General features: G+C 42.5%; 1 protein-coding gene across 2 annotated transcripts; it reads right to left on the bottom strand.

Annotated features, from left to right (window-relative positions):
- Positions 1–8,518: 8,518 nt before the first annotated feature.
- Positions 8,519–23,300, bottom strand: LYRM1 (LYR motif containing 1). Of its 2 annotated transcripts, none has more exons than XM_050966271.1 (4): positions 23,120–23,300; positions 14,230–14,388; positions 11,622–11,714; positions 8,519–8,852 (listed from the first exon to the last, which is right to left on the bottom strand). In XM_050966271.1, the coding sequence occupies exons 2-4, from the start codon at positions 14,386–14,388 to the stop codon at positions 8,736–8,738; spliced, it is 369 nt and encodes a 122-aa protein (XP_050822228.1). In that variant the 5' UTR covers positions 23,120–23,300; the 3' UTR covers positions 8,519–8,735. The 2 variants fall into 2 exon arrangements, with proteins under 2 accessions (XP_050822228.1, XP_050822227.1); XM_050966270.1 differs by lacking the exon at positions 23,120–23,300 and adding an exon at positions 21,803–22,177.
- Between the last annotated feature and the right edge of the window lie 38 nt (positions 23,301–23,338).

Here is a 23,338-nt window from a genome sequence, read left to right on the forward strand (position 1 = left end):
GACTATTATTTGTAGGACTACTGGTATCCCAGTAATATACCCAGTACATGTGGGACTCTGTGCCCTGGCTGAAGGGCTGAGTCGCAACAAGCAACACCGCTGGGCCAGCACAGCTGTTCAGCAGGAAGTGCTAAGGGAGGAGCTCCGGATATGCCATGCCCAGGCCCCACAGGGTGTGCTGACTGATGAGCTGTATGCTTACAGATCATGAGGCTCATATTAGACTTAGGGGAAACAGAGGTCAGAGAGCAGAGCTAATATTCTCAAAGGCATTTGCTAATTTTCTGACTTTTAATTTTTTGGCTGCCCTACTTTTGGCACCTAAATGACTTAATTGAGGCCAGGTAGTGAGTTATTGTCAGAACTGGAGTGATAACTTAGATGTTCCTAGCCCCTAGTTTCATGTCTCCAACCCTGATATTCTATGATTAGATGATGCTGTCTTGGGTAATTAAGTCTCACCATGTCTTATCACAAGAATTTGCCCATTGTGTCTAGATAGTATAGCAAACAGCATAAAACATTGCCCATTATCATTTTATTAACTGTTATAGGAATATTTAGATGTAAAATGCACATATTTTAAGTGTGATATGATCTATACCGGTAAGTGAAGTAACGGGCACTTCGTATAATGTTCTCTATAAAAATAGCCACAGGTACTTGATGCAGTATCATTATACCCAAGTATTTGGTACATTATATACAGTATCGCATACAGGTATTTGGTACATTATTATTACATGTTGATAGATCTACAAGTAGGAACATGGGTAGGGCACTCCCAAATTCCCAATCCATTTCTGGTGAATTTCATAGTCACAGAATTTTAAAAATTGTAAATTTCATGATTTCAGCTATTTAAATCTGAAATTTCACGGTGTTGTAATTGTAGGAGTCCTGACCCAAAAAGGAGTTGGGAGGGGGGCCTGGTACTGCTACCCTTACTTCTGTGCTGCTGCTGGCGACAGCACTGCCTTCAGAGCTGGGCAGCTGGAAAGCAGCGGCTGCTGACTGGAAGCCCAGCTCTGAAGGCAGAACCACTGCCAGCAGCAGCACAGAAGTAAGGATGGCCTGGTATGGTATTGCCATCCTTACTTCTGCATTGCTGCCTGCAGAGCTGTGCCCTCAGACAGAAGCTGCCACTCTCTGCCCCCCCCCACTCTGAAGGCAGCAGTGCAGACGTAAAGGCATGGTATGGTATTGCCACCTTACTTCTGTGCTGCTGCTGTTGGGGGGGCGCTGCCTTCAGAGCTGGGCACCAGGCCAACAGCCTCTGTTCGCCAGCCGCCCAGCTCTGAAGGCAGCATAGAAGTGAGGGTGACAATACTGCGACTCCCCCTAAAATAACCTTGTGATCCCCCTGCAACTCCCTTTTGGGTCAGGACCCCCATTTTGAGAAATGCAGGTCTCCCATGTGAAATCTGTATAGTAGAGGGTTAAAGCACACGAAAGACCAGATTTCATGGTCTGTGATGCATTTTTCATGGTTGTGAATTTGAAATACATCAAATATGCACGTTTAGGTAAGTGCTTTTTATTCAGTATTATGGAGGCACTGGTCATGACTTCATAGTGAAGACTGGAGTTCAATTTTGCACTTGAGGCAGGGTGGGGAAGATGCACTGTATTTCTGAAACTTAACACACACACACACTCTTTGTGTACAGAACTAAATTTCTGAGGATTATAAATAAAGCAATGAATTGATATGACTTTAACTAAAACCTGGGTCCTTTTAAGAAACTTACTATCTTCATCAGTCTTTTCTTTGTCCTAGATGACCTTAGTAATGAAATAACACAGACTCTTTGAACTGTTCATATAGTTAAAATTAACGGAAATTTTATGCATAGACTATATTTGAATAAATTAGGTTGCAGTTAGATAAAATAATAATTATTAATAACCTAATTGTGATGATTATATGCCACAAACACTATTAAGTCAACTGCTCAGGTAACACTTAGTGGGACATTGTGATACCAGAGGTAACATAACCAGTCACCACCCTTCCTCTACAGTAATTTGCAAGCAACAATTCTATGGGTTGTAATAAGTCAGCAGCATGAGAGAAACTGGACCCATGTGTTCAGCTGTCACTGTGCTTTAGATTCTGTAGTTGCATGCTGTGTGGGGCTCGAAATGCTTCCTGTGGCACAACTGCAGTGACTCCAGTGCATAGCAAGGCAGCACTGCCAGGGGAAATGAGGCTGGATGGAGTACAGCAAGAACCCTTAAAACACAGACTTTGGGACCCAATGACTGGGCTTCTCCAGCCCCTTTTAGATAGGGCCAGGCTCACTAACACAACCCAAATCAGTAAGTCCATTGCAGACTAAGAGCTAGATTTGCCAGTGTGCGTCAGATAACTTTCTCCTTCTTTGGAGATGCAAAGTAACTCAACCCAGCTTAACTGGTCAGTATGCTCTGCCTGCTTTCCAATGCTTTAGTGTAGTAGTAAATCTGTTCTTAAAGCTTAAAATTAAATATGTGACTTAAGACTGAAATCACAAATCTCCAAATCATTACAAGCATTGCAGGTAGCTTTCCTCTTTGAGGTTTCTTGTTTAGTGTTTTGTATCCAATTTTTTAATATACATTTAATTTAACCATAGTGTAATTATAGAGCTATCTCTTGTGAGCGCTAACATTTCTTTGCTGCTATTCCTTGTGAACAACTTCCTCGCTTCTATTAATATTCTAAATGGATAGTGATCTTAGTTGATCCGTGGGAGACAGCCTCTCCTAGAAAAGATTAAACTTCATTTTGAACAAGATGTATTTCAAAGTTTTCTGTAAACTTTTATACAAGTGTGACCAAAATGTTTGTCTATGTAGTAATTCCCTAAAGAGGAGTGTGTGTATGTGTGTGACTGTGTTCCTTGCAACATTCCCTTCACCAGAGATTGGGAATGGCTGAGTTAATTTTGTTGGTGATTACTAGGTTACTAAAGAACTTTACACTGGGTTTCCCTTCCTGTTAGGGAGGAGGTGATGAAATTCCCCTCTGGGGGATATCTGCCTGTGAGACATTTTCCTAAGGTATTCTGAAATTCTGCTTTGCATCCTTCTTTTGTGAGCTGTGACTTATCTATGTCAGCACTATCTAGAGCTGCATTGAGAATGACAGTTTGGCATGGCTTCTTGGAAAATGTAAATAACACCACTGTTAGCTGGGCAGGATTTACTTCTGTGGTTAAGCCAAGACAAGAAATATCTGCAGATATATCAAGTTTCTAGTAATAATATTATTGATTAATACTAATGTGTTTGGTGTTGGGACTACTCCTCAAACCACATCCAGATCTTCCATTTCTCAGTCAGACTTACATTAAACAAACCACAAAGAAATGCCTGTAATTACTGCAGAACACAGATGCCCAGCCCCAGTGATCGTTCTTGGATGCATTTCAAAGCAGATGAAAATTAAAGGAGAAGTACACTATCGAAAACTCAAGGAGTACCTATGCCTTCATCTCTGCCATTTCGGGTGATTTCCAAGCTAGTGTTCTGAAAGGTAGGCAGGGCCAGCAGCTGTCAGCAGCTGAAAACTAAACCTATCAATTTCTAATCAGTATAAAAGGTCATTTCCAAAATGAAGTGCCATCATTGTTGCTCTCCAAACTGTTTATTGGGCTGCTAAAAGACTAAATTCCCATGCACAAAAGTGAAAATGTAATGGAGGTTTCTTCTGAAGTGAAGTACCTAATGTTACATTGCATGGGGCTGGCTTTCAATGGAGTGCTTCTGTCTATGGATAATATGGTGGAGCCTGTGGTTAGTACATCCTGTTGTTAACATTCTTGCAGGTGAAATCATAGATATATGGAAATAAAGTAAACTTTCAGTTTGTGCATAGCAGATTGTCCCACTGGCATTTAGTTCAAGTCTTCATTAGTTTTATGCATGTCACAAAGCTGAGGTATGTGATTTGAAATGGCCCAATCTCCTTATGCAGATCCAAGTTTTACAAAAATGTGTGCACAAAGTGTGTGGCCAAAAATTTGAGAGTAAAAACTTAGAGTTTAGGTTGAGTTCAATTTTGAAAATATGTCCCAGAGAGGAGTGTTGAAATCACCTTTATTTTCCCTGATTCTACAAAGGTAGTTTGGGGAAAAATGTTGCCTTAGCAGGAGGATAGATCAAATGATCTAATAAGTCATTTTCATCTCTATTGCTATGGGCTAAATTGGCGCTGCTGTGATTGATCCAGCAGGCATCGATTTAATGTGTCTGCTGAAGACGTGACAGGCTGATGGAAGAGCATGTCCCATTGATATAGCTTGGTGTAGACACCGCTGTAAGTAGATATAAGCTATTTTGACTTAAGTTATGAATCTCACATAACGTTACTAGTGTCACTTAGATCGACTTACCTCATTAGTGTAGACCAGACCTCTGACTCTCTCCCTGGACCAGGTTAGGCCATTACTGAAGCTTAATATATAGGAGTTCTTCATACATAAAAATGTAACTGGCCATATACTGTAAGTGAGTGCAAGACCATCTGCTTATATAGTGTAGCACCCACTTACAAAAGGAATGAATTTAGTTTCATATGTCATAAGTTATAGCCCTAGGAGTGATGGAGGTAAAGGAATAACCCGTGTAGAGGATGTTACTGGACATTCAAGGGCAAATGTCATGCAAAAAACTTGCCACTGCAGTGCCAATAAGTTAACTCATTGGTGTATTCAGGCAGCTGATTCAGGTCCTTATTTGAAAGCATGTCAAATTACTCTGGCAGGGGCTTTTCTGTTCTAATTTATCTTCTGAAGGCTGTGATCAACTGAAAAGCATCAGCCTTTACTTGAAGGAAGTCACAGAAAATTAAGGAAGTTATGTGTGCTGATTGGCTGTGTCCAGTGCACTGCAAACTCTATTGAAAACTCAGGATGCTTTAATTAAACGTATGAAGAAGCTGACCAAGGGAGACTGTATAGCAGTGATTTTTCAACCCTTTTTAATTTGTGGACCCCTAAAATTTTCTACTGGAGATGCAGACCCCTTGGGCAATCTTAGACATACTTTGCAGACCCCCAGGGGTCCATGGACCACAAGCTGAAAACCACTAAGTTAACAACAACCTTTCACAGACCCCTTAGACATAGTTTGTGGACCCCGAGAGTCTGCAGACCACAGGCTGAAAATCACCACTCTATAGGAATAACATTGTACCAGTCTATGCATGTCTTGACAAAACTCTATATTGTACTTTGAAAGAAAACTCTGGGCTTTAGAACTACAAAATGTGTCCCCAATCTGGAGAGGACAAAGGGCCTGATGGGAGCTGCGGTCACGCAACACCTTGCCAAGACTGTTCTAGTAACAAAATCTGATCCTGGGAAAAGGGGGCTGATAAACTTCCACAGAGAGAGTGGGAAATGCACCTGAAAAATGACACACAGCAAAACCTCCAAGTTTTGAAAAGCACTTTATTGAAAACATTAAGTTCTCAGTAACTGGCAGTATTAATGCAACATGAGTGGCTGAAGCTCTTTTAATGAGCTCATATTCATGCTGTCTCAACATGCCAACTGAGAGAACTGGGTGAGGGATCACAGTGCTAGAAATACTGGGGCATCATTATAATACAGGGAAAAACCACAAACCTGGAGACTTGAGACTAATTCATCCCTGGTGTAAATCTATTTATGCTGCCTCTGAAGGAGTTGTCAGGGATGAATCTAGCTGTTTCTGTTCAAGAGTGTCATCCAACTACTGTTCAAGTCAATGGGAGTCATTCCACTGACCGTAATGGGAATTGGATCAGACCTTGGTAGATACTGTTGAGACTAGAGTGAAGTGGGAAGGGCTAAAAACATGAGGCTATAGGGAGCCTGCCTCTACCCAAGGGAGAAAATTGCAATAAGGAAATTCTAGAATTTCCCAGTCGGACTGACGTTTGCTAGTTTCACCTCCCAACCAGCGTGATGCCATATGGGTCAGGCTGACACCAGCCACAGTGCTGACTGTGAGAGGGGATTTAGCTCTCACTAGATGTCACAGGTATTTGGAAAGGAAATACCAAATTCATAACCATTTAGCATCTTAAAACACATCTGAATGACTTCATGATCATAATTCAGTTTGCATTATAGGACTTTCAGTCAAATGAGTAGGATTGTCATCAATATGACTTTGTTCCACATAACCACTGTTTTACATATTTGTTTTCCCCCTTCTAAGAGTGGTCTACCCCTTTAAGCACCAAAGGCCTTCGGCACTTAGTCTGCCCTTGCTATGCCTGTACAGGGTTGACCTAAGAGGAAAGAAGTCCAGCAGGGAAGGGCTGACTGGAGAGGAGAGCACAAGGTTTTGTGGGGCCCTGGGCCAGAGAAAGTGGGGGGGTCCCCTCCCCACCCCTTCTGCCTGCGGCCCCACTCCATTCTACCCATTCCCCCACCCTGTTCCTCCCATGGTCTGCCCCATTCCACCCCCCCACTGCCACCCTGCAACTTGTTTGCTTCTTTCTGCCCCCACCTACTGTGGCCCCAAGACTGGAGAAGCTCTGTTCCCCCCTCATTCCATCACCATGGCCCAGGGCCACATCAGGGAGTGAGAGCTCCTCCAGCCCCAGGGCCGTAGTTGGAGTCCAGGTGCTGGGGCTGCCCGCACTTCTGCCAGGCACCCCTGTCCCCCCCACCTCATGCTCCTGCTGGGGGTTGGGGCTTGAGGGTGCCCATTTTTCCAGGTGCACAGGCCTCATCAGCCCAGTGGCTAATCTGTTACTGCCGAAGGGAGAGATGAGAGAGAGCCTGGGAAGGGCAAAAGCTGAGCCCACAGGGAGGGCAGAAGAGCGCCTGAAGCAGGAGGAAAGACAGGAGCAATACCCCTCCCACAAGGGGTGGACTTAGGCATAGGGCCAAGTCACTGCAGCAGCCTGTTCGGCATTGGTAGCTAGGTGAAGTTGCAGAACACCAAGGGGAAATTGAGGCAGAACTGCCGCCACACCCCACTGCATTATGAAGGGCCACTTCAGGGCAGTGAATTTTGCTGCACTCCTTGATGTGAATCTGACTTTGTTGGATAAAATTCAGAAACAAATCCATCCCACAATGTTATTTCACAGTCTGTTCTCTGATTCATTTCTGTAATGTTCTGTCCCCTGTCCCTGTGTGTCATGGGTTTTCACCCCACACGTTCCCAGCAGCAGATGGTTTTTTACATACTTGGCACCAGCTGTGGGGCATTTCCCAGCTAATCATTACTGAGGAATAACTGTCCTTATGGACTAGAGCCAGAGAGAGTAGGAAGGAATCAGGCTATCCAAGCCAGTTTCGTGATCCTGAGAAGTGCCCTGTCCGTTGCTACTATAGAAGGCCTTCAGGAGCAGGGAAGGGAGGAAGGATAATGCAGTGTTGATGAGGAGAACTTGGCTGGTCAAAGGGAAAATGAAGTGGGGGCTTGAGGGCTGAACCTTGTGCTAATCCTGCCTTCCCCTGTTCCCTGGTCTCTGATTCTACTTATTTGCCTCCACACCCCTAACTCTTCAGTCCTCTGAATAGCCTGGCAAGACATAAGTTTGAAGAGCCAAGAAGGCACACAGGGGATGCAGGGAGGAGAGAACATCCCAGGGAATGAAGAACTCCTTCTCTCCTGCATGGGGCATAAATATTCCCAAGAGTCAAAAAACAAGCCAAAATTAAATTCCCAGATGAAAAGCTCTCAAGATAGTTACTGAGCTGCACCCTCAGCTGTATGTTAAGAGTTAACTACACTGCAAGAATGTAGTAACAATTGGGAAAACATGCATTAGCAGCCCAGGAAATGCAGAATTAAAGCAATAGGAAGACACTCAAATGTTTGAAAGCATGAAAATGCCCAATTAAAATTAAATTAAACCCAGACAACCTTCACGCTGCCCCTGTAGTGAGGCTCTGGGGAAAAAAGGACTGTGATTTTGTTTTTTCCCCTCTATAAGCAACAATTTAATTTTAGCAGGAAGCACAGACACTAGAATGTTTTCCATAATTCAGAGTAAACGCCAGCCATTGTACAGCCCTGCAGTCACTGTAGAAATAGAATATAATGAACCAAGTGTTGGGCCATATTGTGTTCAGCTACTGTGCATTTTGTAAAGGGAAGTGGGGAGAAGGCAAAAGGTCTCTTCCCTGCCACACCCCTCCCCCCAGATGTAGCAACCCAGTGCAATGACAAGCCCTGGGCTGCTTGAGCATAAGAATGGCATGAGGCTTGCACCTACTGTGCCACTAGTCTCTCCAGAGGGGGTGGGGAGAGCAGGGCCAGGCCCTGCCTTACTGCCACACCAGCCACCAGTCCTAGCCAGGTGCTAGAAATAGTGCATGCTGCAGCTTAACACAGGATGGTGTGGTGGCCAAGCTCCCTCGTATTCAAGAGACATTGTGCCAGCCTGATTCTCCTGGGATGACTCTGGTGCAGGGTAGTGCTTTAAAGATGCAACTGAGCATTTATAACCTGCCAGCCAATCTCCATTGTACCCCGTCATGAATTCGTCCTGACTTCACAAAGTAATCTTCATGTCGGATCTCACTCCTTAAAACATGTTATTTTTATTGATGTCAATGGTTGAATCTTAAATACAAGACAGTTTCCATACATCCCTATCCATCATACATGCTGAATCAGCTAGGCTTGTGGCGTCAGGAAGAGTGTAAGCGACTATCAAGCACACAGTTTCATTCACAGTTGCATACATGACACACCTGCCTTGCAGTTCGTGATAATATGCACCACGCTTTGACAGTGTGTTATGAAACTTCGTCGTAGGATCTCAAGTAGGCCGGCTTGGAAAGCTTCCTCAGCTTTTCTTGGTTTCGAAATGCACGACCACGTTGTGGAGCGAGACCCAGAGGAGGCAGATGAATCTACACACACAAAAATAAAGCTAAAAGTTCTTGTGCAGGCTGATAAACTGAAACCCCACTCAGAGATCAGGAGACATTCTGATAGTGGGACTCTTGCAATGTTTTCACTCACACTTGGAAACCATTTCCTCCCACGTTGGAGAGAACAGATACCTACCCACCAGGTTACTTGTATTTCTATCAGAAGAGCCTATTTCCCAGTTGATTACAATTACATTTAGCTTTCAAGCCCTATGTGTTTATTGTATACATAGGGCCTTACCAAATTCACGGTCTATTTTGATCAATTTCATAGTCTTATGATTTTTTAAAATCATATATTTCATTATTTATTTAAATCTGAAATTTCATAATTTCATGGTGTTGTAATTGTAGGGGTCCTGACCCCAAAAGAAGGAGTTTGCTGGGGGGGGGGGAGGTTGCAAAGTTATTGTAAGAGGGGTTGTGGTACTGCTACCCTTCCTTCTGTGCTGCTGCTGGCAGTGGCACTGCCTTCAGAGCTGGGCAGTTGCTGCAGGCCAGGAGCCCAACTCTGAAGGCCGGGGCACCACCAGAAGCAGCACAGAAGTAAGGATGGCCTGGTATGGTTTTGCCACCCTTTGCCTGCAGAGTTGGGCCCTCAGTCAGCAACTGCCACTCTCTGGCCGCCCAGCTCTGAAGACAGAGCTGCCGCCATCAGCGTAGAAGTAAGGGTGGTATGGTATAGTATTGCCACCCTTAATTCTGCGCTGCTGCTGGCAGGGTGCTGCCTTCAGAGCTGGGTGCTTGACCAATAGCTGCTGTTCGGTGGCCACCCAGCTCTGAAAGCAGCGCAGAAGTAAGGGTGGCAATACCACAACCCCCCTAAAATAACCTTGTGATCTCCCTGAAAGTCCCTTTTGGGTCAGGACCCCCAATTTGAGAAGTGCTGGTCTCCCCCCATAAAATCTGTACAGTGTAGGGTAAAAGCACACAGAAGACCAGGTTTCATGGGGGATGGGCAGGAGACTCGATTTCACTGTCTGTGATGCGTTTTTCATGGCTGAGAATTTGGTAGGACCCTATGTATACAATAGCTGGGTACCCAACCTAGTCCTTTAAATTAGCATTGTTTTATAGTTTAACATCAAACTATAATGATACATCATTTGCTGAAATAGTATTGAATAGGATATTCCAGTAAAATGGTTTTACGGATCCAGATTTACAGTTTTATCAGAAGAGTTGGGACCAAAGTATAGGATTACAAACCAATAGAGAAGGAAGTAAGATATATGCCATAAATTCCTGAGTAAAAACAATAAAGGTGGTTAAGTGGTTGTGTTTTGTTGCTAACCAACAAACCAACCCCAAGCTGTACATACTCAGTCTACTGCCTTATTGCTGATATGGGTCTATAGTGATAATACACACTGTATGAAAAGCCCATTAGTCACTGAGTCTACAAACAGAAATGGGTGACAAGCTTGTAGTTTTGAAAGTATTTGTACCTCATAGGCAAGTATAAAATTGTTAGTGGGAACCAGACAACTAATCCCCTGCCCCTAAATTGATTGGCAGAGGTAGGTGTAAATAGCCAGACATTGTCTCAGAGGATGACCGATTTAAAGATAGCTATTAAAATGCAAATATCAGTAAAATCACTCAGTGAAGCAGCAATATTCTTAAAATTTAAACACACTCTAAAGATCCTCTAATCTATATGTATCAGAGCCTTTCTAGTGCTTGATCCTGCAAGGTGTCTGATCCCCTAGAGAATATAAATTTTAAAACCCTTCCAAGGTTCAGCTAAAAAGGTTTATATTAGGATCTGCTTGAAAGGAAAGAGACTTATGAAGGTGACAAAGGAAAGAAGGAAGGCCAGCACACCTGAAATAAATGAAACAGCGCTGGACAGGGAAACAAAACACAGGATCCTGCTACAACTCCTAACAAGCAACCTTGGTGTTTAAACAAGTCACTTACATTAATGTATGATTTCCATAAGAGTGGGAGGAGGAGTGGAAAAGGACCCACAAATATACCCCACCTCCCCAAAACCAGACTTGATCTAATATAACTAGGATTCACAACAGGCTACAAAACAAACAAACCAACCCTATGATGATATTTATGCATTTGCTCAAACATTGATAGGCTAATTATTTCTAAGCTCTCATCTGGAAACAATTTGAACCACTAGATTTGTTAGACAGACAAGATGGCTGAGGTAATATCTTTTATTGGACCAACTTCTGTTAATGAGAGAGAGAGAAACTTTTGAACCACACAGAGCCTTCCACCGGTCTGGGAAAGGTCCTGTGGGGGTCCCAAGGTGGAACAGATTGTTTGGTGCACATTCTAAGGGACCATTCAAGGCAGAATGGCCCATTAACATCTCTGCAGTCATGAGACAAAAAGAGATTAGTGGGTTACTGACTGTTGTAATAAGCCATAAATCTAGTGTGTCTATTCAGTCCACGATTTTTAGTGTCTAGCAGAGTTACGAATGTAACCTCCCAGGCTTGTCCTTTCCTTGCATTTAGTTGTGACACTCAGAGTACCTTTCCCAGACATGTAGAAGAGCCCTCTGTGGTTCTAATAAAATATATTACCTCACCCACCTTGTCTCTCTAATGTCCTGGGACCAACATGGCTACAACTACGCTGCACACACTAGATTTGTTGTCATTACCAGCTTTACGAACACTTCTCTGAAGTCAAAATGTCCTTAACTAAAACACCCACTGCTTGCTGAATAAGGGACTAAATATACACTGTTGTAGACATCGTGTCTGGATTCACACTCACAGGTCTTGGGTAGGGAATGTGATAGTGAAGTCCGATTTCTACTCTTGCCTTGCATTCTTCTATACACTGTTTAATCAGCTCTGGATCTGTTAACTAAGGGAAAGTGTAGAAATTAGTACTTGTGAATTCAGGTGTAAATGATGCACATCTACATGATTTACTTTTTTGTTTTGTTTTTATTTTTAAAAGTAGGACAGGGATTTCCTTGTCCCTAGCAATATAGCTAGAATGATTCTCCAGTTCATTGCCATCTCATACCATTCCCAGAGACCATGGGACAATCCCAACAATTTGGGAAAGCCTGTGCATGCATTGACTTATCTTCATGTCCAGAGAAGTCATTAAAGGTAAAATTCCCCTCAGATCCATCCAGCAGTTTAACTCATACTGTTGAGAGCTAGGAGCCTTAAGGAAGAGCAAGATATCAGAGCTTAGATTTATTGAGAGGATCTGAGGAGATTTTCACTCTAACATTTTAATTAAGTATCATCTGTAGAAAGATGCATATGTAAATTAATACACTTATGGAAAGAACACTAGTGGTCAAAAATTGAGCCATTTACATATATCTATATAGGAGCTGGAGAAAAATATAAAACATTTAGGCCATGGCCTGCCATCATTCCATGAGTACAACTTCCTCTGAAGCCAATAAATGTGTTGTATAAAAAGTTCAATAGTAAAATATAATCCTAAACAAGATCTAGAAAGTGAATGCAAGTGGTATCAATTCCTATATAAAAATGGGACTCTAATATGTTGAATGCAAAAAAGCATCATTGCTAACCATTGAAGTCTGCATGTTTGTGCTCTGTGTGCAAGAAAGGAGAGGTTTTAAATTCTAAATACTGTATTGCTTAAAAACTTTGTGCACACTTTCTACAGAAAAAAACCTTTTAAAGTAAGTGCCAATAATTACTGTATTATCAGCAAAATCAGCAGGTGAAGGAGCTACAGAATTCTACCTGCCATCAAAGCAGTTCAGAAAGGTAGACAAAAGCATCAGTAAAGATCTAAAACTGTTTTAGACAACAATTCCACAGGCAGTATATTTGCAGCTAACTTTTCCTCCTCCTTGGCAATTTCTAGTAAGATCTCTAGATCCTTCTAACTTCCTAAAGTAACTAATGAAGAAAACTAGAAGGATTCAAGATTTCTTCTTTAAGGAGGTTTAAATTACATTATATCCAGATAAGGAGTTGAAGATCTTACATGATGAAATTTAACAAAGATGAGTGCAAAGTACTACAGGTAGGAAGGCAAAATTAAATGCACAGTTACAAAATGGGGAATACTGGCTATGCAGCAGTACTGCAAAAGAGGATCTGGAGGTTACAGAAGATCACAAATTGTATATAAGCCAACAGTGCAAGAAATGGCAAATATCATTCTGAGTTGTATTAACTGGAGTGCCATATGTAAGACAGAGGAGGAAATTGTTTTACTTGGCACTGGTGTGGCGGAGTGCCATATGTAAGACATAGGAGGAAATTGTTTTACTTGGCACTGGTGTGGCCTCAGATGGAGTACAATGTTGAGTTTCGGGTACAACACTTTAGGAAAGATGTGGACAAACTGGAGAGTCCAGAGGAGAGCTACAAAAAGGTTTAAAGGTTTAGAAATCCTCATCTACAAGGAAAGGTTAAAAAAACCTAAGTATGTTGAGTCTTGATAGAAGACTGGGGTTGGAGGACCTGATAACTCTCTTCAAATATGTTAGGGGCTGTTATAAAGAGGACAGTGAACTAACCTGCATGCCCACTGAAGGACAAGAAGTAACTGGCTTAATTTACAGCAGGAGGGATTTAGGTTAGATATCAGGAAACATTTTCTAACTATATAGATAGTTAAGTAGTGGACTAGATTATCAAGGGAGTTGTGGAATCCCCATCACTGGAGGCTTTTAAGAACAGGTTAGACAAACACCTGACAGGGATGGTCTAGGTGTGCATCTAGTCCTGCAGGGGGCTCCACTAGATGACCTCTGAAGGTCTTTGTGACGAATATTGACATTACATGCAATATCTAGGGGACTACATTGTATTAAGTTGTTGGGAGGAAGGTTACCACAGCTCCTCCAAGAAATATAAATGGGGGTGGGAGGATTAAGGTGCATCACTCAGACTGTAAATACCTCCAGAGGTAGCACCCTTGGGGAGGCTTGCACATACTGGTTCAGACTGGGTTTTCAGAGACCAACAGACAAAGAAAGGCCTTTTTGTATAAAAAGGCTGAGTATAAATTGACACTGATTCAGTAAGTGGACAGGACCCTGTGTCAAGGTGGGTTCCCAACCTCTACAGAAGGGTTGGAAGGAGTTATCAGGACCCCATAAGACTGATGGGTGACCTCTGGTAAGCTTTTAGCATGTGTGTAGGAACTTGTTTTTTATATGTTCTCTCTGGTGACTGCTGGGAGCCTGAAACCTTAAGTGGGTGTCCTGAATCTGCGACGGTCCTTCCAGCCCTACATTTCTATAAATTTCTGAACTGGAGACAATTTTGGGAACTCAACTCTCTCGTGAACCTTTTTCCAACCACTGAAACAAAACGGGATGCAAAGAATGAATCACGGACTAACTCTGAAAGCCAGACAGAGATGCACTTACATCTTTGTTTTTTTGGAATAAGGTTTTGGCTTCATTTATAATGTACTGTTTCTCTTTAATAGTGTCTTCCATCTGTCCTGATGCAGACTGCCATTTTTTGGCTATTCTGAATATCCTGCAGTAAAGGCCAAGAACTTCTTGTCGTGCAGCTGGTGTCATCTTAAGGAAAAAAACAGAGAAGAAACATATGCATAAACATTTGGGTTTATAAAAGGCCACCAAACATATGTACATTTTTCACACAATCTTTAATTAGTTTTACAAATACTTCCTTTCTCTGAGATCTGCTGAGTAATGTGAAATGAAGTGGAGTGGCTGTAAACAATGGTTACCTGCCAACCCTTGGGAACATTCACACTCTATATAAGAAAGGAAAAACGCTTACTCTCTAAGGTCCCAATCCAACAGAGCATTTAAGCCTATCCCCATTCAGTAAAGAGCTTAAGCACATGCTTAACTCCCACTGACATCAACAGGATTCATACATGTGCTTAAAGTTAAGCACTTGCCTAAGTGCTTTGCTAAATCATGGTCTTGGATCCAGGACACTTAGGTTCTATTCTTGGGTCTGTCTTTGGACAAGTCACTTAAACTCTCATCCAAGTCCTCTCTGTAAAATGGGTATAATAATGCTTACCCACCTTTGCAAAGCATCTTGAGACTACACATGAAAAAGTATTAATGTTTTGGAAGGCAAGATGTTTCTCACATGTTCATAACACCATTTCTGATGATGTATTAGTGTGGCAATAATTAAAGATAACAGAGGTAGCATGGCGTGAGCACTGGACTAGAAGCTAGAAACTTCTGTGTTCTAATCCTGGCTCTGCCACGGCTCCCTCTGTGGACTCTGACAAGTCAATGATGATCTGATTGTCAAATGGCTAAGCAGCCATTCTGCCCACTGAACTGAACAGAATGTGCAGCTGCTCAGGACTGTTAGAAATCAGGGCTGAATTCCTAGGCCCGCTGAGGTCAATGGGAGTTTTGCCATTGACTTGAACAGGGCCCACATTTCAACCCAGGCCATTAACCTCCCTGAGCCAAATCCACTGCTGATCAGATCTTCAGTAATAAGACTTCAGCGTCAGGAATTCCAAACCTCTGAGTTGCAAAACTGGCAGACACTTTACTGTCCAAAAATGTAAAATGCTGCAACATGATGAAATTAGTATGCAAAAGCAAAGGTTTATGATGAATACATGGAAAAACCACTATCAGTGGGGAGATATTAACTGTTAGCACTTCAGGATACATTTGATAACCAGGTAGCTCTAGTTTCTGTGACTGGCTCTACCCTGATGTCAGAGAACTACACTCTGAGTATGTTCCCAGCATGTGTGACAATGACTGGTATTTTGGAGAGCATGACATACTGAATTACTTTCACTTGCCCATGAGATCTGAAATAGTTGAGCTCTCCACATGAATATTAGCTACACTGTCAACTAGACTTCATCAACAATTTTCCAGTACAGCCAAATTGTGTCCTCAAACATGCACTTACTGAACTCTCTCTCACTGAAATCAATGGGAGCTGAACACATTAATCAGAAAGCAGAATTTCACCCCCAGATACTGTTACCCAGTGCTTTCTGTTTATGCTGATAATTTCTGTGAACTAAAGACTAACTTTTTTGTTTCATGACTCGTCAGGGATTCTCAGGAATACAGACATAATGCAGTCTTTCTAATGTTCCTGCTCTTACTAGAGTCTACCTTATTTTTTTTTTAAAGGAACAGATATAAAATGTTTAACGAGTCATTCTCTTTGGTTACAGAGAAAAATGATTCTTTATGCACAACTAAACATTTTTCATATAAGGTCTCGCTAAATATGTGTTTATGCTGATTCTAGAAAACAAACATCTGCATGAACACAGAGAATACAGGCCTCAATTCTGCAAACACTTGCATACATGCTTAGCTTTATGCACATAATAGTTCCATTTCAGTTAATGGAAGCACTGATGGTGTCCCTAGCCTCTCTCTGCCAGAAGCTGGAAATGGGCAACAGGGGATGAATCACTTGGTGATTACCTGTTCTGTTCGTTTCCCTCTGGGGCACCTGGCATTGGCCACTGTCAGAAGACAGGATACTGGGCTAGATGGACCTTTGGTCTGACCTAGTATGGCCATTCTTAGACTGTAGTTTGTATTAGTTTACAAAGAACATGAAAAGACCAGTTACCCCGTAGTGCATGAAGGTAGTCCAGAGCCATAGGCTCATCCCAGATGGGAGCCCCTGTGCTGTGGCCCCATGGCCTAATCTCTGCTTGTAGGTAGCTGCAGGGGCCATCCGTGCAAGAGCTATTGGCAGGCTGCGTAGGCCTATCATGGTAATAGATACACTTGGATCAGGTTGTCAGAGGTTATCTTAGCATGAGGGCTAGAAACATACTTTTTGGGGCAGGGGGAAGGGCAGGGAGGAGGCAGGAGAAGTTTTCTAATTTCATCATGTGACTCCAGAAGCTGGGACGAAGGCATGTATCTTTAGTACATATGCTATAAGCCGGCAGGGCCAGCTATTTTTTTGCACATTGTAGTTTTGGTTTTAGTGTACTCCCAAGTTGGGAAATCTCTTAGCTGTTTACAAACTAATTTCTCTTTCCACTGATGCTAACTTTTTTCATTTAACAAACATTTAATGTTTTCTCCTTTCTGTTTCCCTGGGAGTTAACGCTGTTCTACTTATTTCCTTGTTTATGCATTGCTGGCGTAGAAGTAGGCTGTGTTGACATGTGCAATGAAGCAGGCAGAGGAAGGTAGTAATATGGGTGTCCTGTAAAAGTCAGTGGCCAGATTTTCAAAAATGGTCATTAACCAGTAGCTCCCACTATTCATCTTAAGCAAGTTTCTAACAGTAACATCCGGATTGTACCCAGCTCCTGCAGAGATGCACAGAAGAGGAAGTAGATACTCTACAAGGAAGCCCTCCCACTTCCCAGAGATGTTATAAGAACAAATACATCAAAATCCAAACTATGGCTGGATTCTGATTTGAGTAACATCAATGTAAATCTGAAGTAACTCCATGATGTCAACAGAGTTAAAGTGAATTTACCCCACTGTAAATCACCCTAGAATCTAGTCTCAGGTGTAAGAGGGTCAAACACTTAATGAAAGTCTCTTAATGATGGGTGTAATTTGGTCAAAAACTAAGAGCAAGTGGTCAAATAATGTAACTTGCACCGATGTAGGATTCAGTAGATGTGCAAAGTACATTTGTTATACACTGAGTAGCTAGAGAGACATACCAGGAATACCACTAACAGGAGGGTGTAAGATAATTTTTGTAGTGTTATAACCATGTTGATCCCAGGATATTAGAGAGGCAAATTGGCTGAGGTAATATCTTTTATTGGACCAACTTCTGTTGGTGAGAGACAAGCTTTCCTCCTACACAGAGCTGAAGATGAGCATGTCTCTTTTAAAAGGTCATGTAACATCTTACTCTGACTAGATGGGTGAGGTAAGGGGATCCTACCTTATCTTGCATCTGATGAAGTGGGTATTCTCCCACGAAAGCTCATGCTCCAATACGTCTGTTAGTCTATAAAGTGCCACAGGACTCTGTCGCTTTTTACAGATCCAGACTAACATGCTACCCCTCTGATACTTGATACCTTATCTTACACTTCCTGTTTGTTAGTTGCTACTTAACTGCTACTTGTCTCCTTGGTGTGTAAGTCAGAAGTATTTTGCACACCCACTGTATGCCAAGTGGGAGGAGGTAACACCACTGTACCACTCGCATACCTTTTGTGATAGTTACAACCACTGTTTAACTTACACACCATTTATTTCTTTGGAGAATGTGGCCCATAAAGGTTAACTATAGGCATGTGTTTTCAAAGTTTATGGCCCCTTGTTGTTTTGGCTGAACTTTATAATAGCAATACAAATCTCAGGTGGTGTTTGCAAAAAAAGAACCAGGAAAAGGTCGAGAGAGAGAATCACAAGTGAAATGTTGAGTTGCAGGCCAGACCTGATCTGATTCGGTGTCTTTGGAGATGCACCAAATGAGTTAGCCTGCACTTTGAAGAAAGTGTTTGTTGGGTGCTGTGACTAGCCATTTTGAAAACAATCTTGTAAGATACTGGGCCATATCATGCCTTTAATCAGTATGCAAACTCTCATTATCAGCGGACAGATCAGGGGTATGAGATGGTCCATTGTATCCAAAACTGTAACTCCCATCTTTTCACATGCGGGGTGTGTGTGTGTGTGTATGTATGTATGTATGTATGTATGTATGTATATATATATATATATATATATATATATATATATATATATATACACACTGCTTATTGTATTTTTCACTCCATGAATCTGATGAAGTGGGTTTTAGCCCATGAAAGCTTATGCCCGAATAAATTTTAGTCTCTAAGGTGCCACAAGGACTCCTCATTGTTTTTGCTGATACAGACCAACACGGCTACTACTCTGAAACCAAAACTGCAAAGAAACCTTGAGTAGTTAATGAATTACTGGATGCTGAAAATGTAAACTTTTTTGTTGACAACTAAAACAAATGATCTTGTAGATCTTAAAACCTAAGAATGTATCTTTCAAAAACAAATGCAGATTCCTTTGAGAGTTTAGTACAGTTGACTCTAAGGTCCAACATTAAATAACATAGTGAAACCTTCAAAGTTTTGCCATGTGTAGAATGCCATGGAATTTAGATGAAGTGTTTTATACAACTACATGTAAAAACCCTGTCCTTGTATTGCCCCTATTGCGTAGAGCCTGAGCCACACGAGGGGCTAGGGAAGAAGTGCAGTGATGAGTGAGGCCTCTCAAATGCAAGTAGCCAAATTTACAACTGCCTCTTGGGTAACATGCTTGGAGGGAGAAGATGCTCTGCATCTTCCTACTCCCCACAATGCACCTGTGTTAAGACAGCCATAATTTAGCTGTAAATCTGTTTACTTCTGTCCACCTTTATCAAGTCAAAGATCATCTACTGACTTTAAGTATCAAATCTATCAACATATACCTAGGATTTTAAGAAAGGCAGGGTGTTAAGTAGTATTTTAATAAAAGGAAATAGAAACTTTAACAATGGATCTCTTCTTCTACATCCTTTTATACCTGGATGCTCATTAATATTGCACAAACACTTGATTTGGTGCTGACACTATATTTATTTGGGGAAAAAGTATAACTCCGTAGGAAACAGTTTAAAACAGCAGCTTTGACATTGTCAAATATAATGTTTACATTTAAAAGCAGCATAGCTTCTCTTTCACATCATCAGCTATTTGACTGTTTGCTGCTGGCAAGGAGTTCTGAATATGATGACAAATTATTTGACAGTCTATTGGATTAAAATTGATCAGACGTCTATAATGGAAACAAATAATTTACTTCAACAACCTATAGAACATTGTTTCTATCCAGGTTGAATGTGATGGCTTCTTGTACCACTGTATTTTTAATACCACTCTCGGGCTACTGTTCATTTAAAAAATGCAAGAACTGTGTATCAAGCTTTTTATTTTAGAGCTAAGTGATAACACTTAGCTAAGTGGCAACCCACAATTTCTCTCCAGCTGGTAGATGTGACATGCAATCATTCACTTCATTTCACAGCTATCCATGGTAACTAAGTCACTAAAGCAAATTCATCCTTGGTGTAAGCATATTGAAGTAAAGCCCCTGGATTTACACAATGGTCAAATTGGGCTCACAATTTCCATAAGGGACAACAGCTGTAACAGTTACCTCCTGTGAGAAGAGAAGAGATCAAGGATTCTTGGAATGATGGAGAAGATAGCATTCCCCAATAATATTAAAATCTCAAAATCCAGCATTCACTTAATACCTTTCTTCTCATAAAAATCAAACTGATTTAGATTCTCCCATCTAATATTTTGCATTACAAACATTGTAGAATAGCTACCCTCTAAGTGGTTGCATCAGCTGGGTAAAAACAATGCATTCAGCTGGCAACTCAGATGGGTTTTCACCTTTGGAAGGTCTCACTCCTTCCATTTTTTTTGTTTTCAGCCAATCTCCAAATTTATAGCAAAATTCAAAGCCACCAAGTTCTGCCTAGTGCTGGGTGAAAGCCAAACAAAACCAGAGGCCTAAATCCACCCCTAGTGTAATCCCAATGACTTTATCAATGGTATAACCCTTTTGACTTCAGTGGGGTTACTCTAAGGATGAATTTGACCCAAATGTTTCTCATTGTTTCCATCTAGAATAATAAATTTGTGTACTTTTTTCGTGAAAATGGCCTAAGTAACCAGTTTAATGAAAACTGGAACACAGAAAGTTTTGCCTGGTTTTGAATTCTGTTTTAGAAGTTTCAGCTTTAAAACAGATGTGACCCAAGTGTTACTCAACACTTCTGAGTCACTCAGACTTTCTGCACTTAGAACTCCCATTGACTTTAGTGGGAATTCTAAAGGGGGAAGTGAAGGGGGGTCACATGCAGTATTGAGCCCTTTGAGATCAAACTGTTGTTGCTTTAAACTTTCACTAAGTATTGAATAATCCCTTGACCAGAAAGCACAAGGAACACTGAAAGCAAGAAGAATGCAACTCAAATAGTAAATCAGTGGCCTAGATTTTATCACTTGCTTTCTATACAAGTTCACCCAAATGGAAAGAACCAAGAATTGATTATCTACAGCATGTAGCAGTAGCCACACTATAATATAGTACTGATGCAGCACTACACGTGAATAAATGGAAAAGATCTAGTCCAGGACTAATCCTATAAAGTCAAATAGTTTTGAGTTTGACACTTCAGGATTGTTAATGGTTTGTCCAGTCTAACTAGCACATGTGGATCATGCATCCTACCCTGTATTTTCTAATAAAAGTGAAACACTGAAGAGAAAAATCCTTATTCAGGCTATTATAGGGGAAGGAATTTTATTGCTTCAAATATTTTTAAACCTCTCCTGACACTGAAAACATACAGTGGTCATAAGCAGTCAAGGGCAATATCAATTTAACTTTGCTACTAATTCAAAAATGGCCTGGGCTTGTTTTCTTGGCTTTTAATGTCTCTTCCCCCCACTCCTTTGTTTGGTTCTTAATAATTATCACAATCAGAGAAGAGAGTTTTAATGCTATGTGGCAAATTTAGGCAAGAGAATAAAATCTCAAGAATCCTTGTATGACCTTACTTATATAATAGAGGCATGTAAAATATAAGAATGTGAACATTAAATAAAGTATAGATTTATGCACCTTATTCACTTCTTGGCTTGAAGCCGAAGGCAACCGAATGCACGAAGAAAAATAAGTAGATTTCCTAACACTGTAACAGTTCCCAAACACATGAATAGGTATAAATATTAATGCCATAGAGTCATGATTCTGACATTTTTTTTATTCTGTGGCTCATTTAATAAGTGAGCTTCTTTCATGCATTACCTCCCCTCTCATCCTCCCCAGTGCTTGGTTCTCAAAATGTTTCCAGGATTTGCTCAGCAGCCTACTGTTGGCTCATGTGCCACAATAAGAGAACCACAGCACTAGAGAATGTTTTAAAAAGCTTAAATATATGCATTCAGTTGGTTTTTTTTGAAACGTTAAAAGTCCTCACTTTCATTTATACTGAACTCTTCAGAGCTGGCCCATGAAATAGTTCTTGGGACCCGCAGTGGAAGTAGGACTTCAAGTGGGTGTAATTTTATCCATGCAGGGAGGTTGCAAGAACCTCTGTTTCGAGGGTATCTGCTAGCCTCATGGTCCTCAACCTGAGAAAACAGGACAAGGAGGCCCTGCACAGGGACCCTCCACCAGTGCAAGCAGCGAGGTCCACAGGGCAGAACCATGAGCCCCTGGGCTGGGGACGAGATGAGGAAGCCCCATTTTGATGTTGGTAGAAAGCTAGTTCTTGTATGCTTCTCTATGATGGGAGTCTCTCTAAGCACATGGGGCACCCATCACCCTGTCTGCGCAGAGACCCATAGGCAGGTGAGGACCTACTTTGCTATGACAGGGGGTAATTTGATTATGGTTGCCAACTTTGGTTGGACAAATTCCTGAAGACTTCATCACAAGCCAATCTTTAATTCCTGGAGAGTCCAGGACAATCCTGGAGGGTTGGCAACACTACATTTGAGGGAATGGCATTGGACCTGGTGCACATGGGCACTGCACTGCTTGGAGCTGGCCTGGCCCAAGTTCTGCCAGGACTTGAGGGAAAGTTGGGCCACAGTGGCTGCCCGGGGCAGCTGCCCAGCTTGCCTGGAGCTAGAGAGGCCACTGGCTGCAGGAGAGCGTGGGGGCCTTCACACCACGGGCTCTCAACCTTTTACTTTCTGCCCCCCGTGCTATAAAAACGCTATGGCCCAGCTGTGCCACAACAACTGGTTTTCTGCTTACAAAAGCCTGGGCCAGCATTAGTGGGTAGCAAGCAGGGCAATTGTCTGCCCTACCCCCCTAAGCTAAGTTGCTCAGGCTCTGGCTTCAGCCGCAGGTGGCAGGGCTCAGGGACCAGGGCTTCAGGTTTCTGCCCCGAGCCCCAGCGAGGCTAACGCTGGCCCCGCTTGGCGCCCCCCGACACATGCTCGTGGCCCCTCAGGGGGTCCCTGCCCCCCTGGCTGAGCACTCAGCTTTACAGGACCCAGCAGCGCCAGCGCGGGCCCTTTCTGCGACACTAGCAAAGAGCCAGCGCCGCCCGTCCCCAGCCCGCTTCTCCTGCTCTGCGCCAGCCCCGCCCGGCGCCCGCAGTGAGCCGTTCCCGGGTCCCCCTCAGCGCCCCACTAGTTACTCCCCAAGACCGCTTCAGGCTGGACTGTACCAATGTAAGAAGCTGGGGGGGAATTGGCAACACCTGTTCACAAAATACCACTTTAGGCCTTCTCTTCATCCCAACATCGATCTCTTTCCCTTCTATCTTTCCTTCGTTATTTACCTTCAGGACCAAGAGCCCTATAGCCCTCCTCCTCACGATTCCCCCCTTTCTTACGCAGTGGTTCGCTCCAGCATACAGTCCCCAGGCCGAGGGTGGGGGTGGGTAGCTTTCTTGCCCTCTCTTTCCCTCACTGTACGTGCAGCGTCGGGCACGTCGGGACGCTCTGCTGCGTGCTGCCGCCGCACGCAGCCAGCTGACGCTTCACCCCCGGAAGTGATG

The sequence above is a fragment of the Gopherus flavomarginatus genome, chromosome 9 (assembly GCF_025201925.1).
Source record: "Gopherus flavomarginatus isolate rGopFla2 chromosome 9, rGopFla2.mat.asm, whole genome shotgun sequence".
In the NCBI taxonomy this organism is placed as follows: Eukaryota; Metazoa; Chordata; order Testudines; family Testudinidae; genus Gopherus; species Gopherus flavomarginatus.

Excerpts from the sequence above, each read along its gene's own strand:
- LYRM1 (XM_050966270.1), bottom strand. Across the intron at positions 11,715-14,229 it reads TATTCCAAAAAAACAAAGAT|TTAACAGATCCAGAGCTGAT; the intron begins GTAAGTGCATCT and ends ACTTTCCCTTAG. Across the intron at positions 8,853-11,621 it reads ACATTCCCTACCCAAGACCT|ATTCATCTGCCTCCTCTGGG; the intron begins GTGAGTGTGAAT and ends TTGTGTGTGTAG.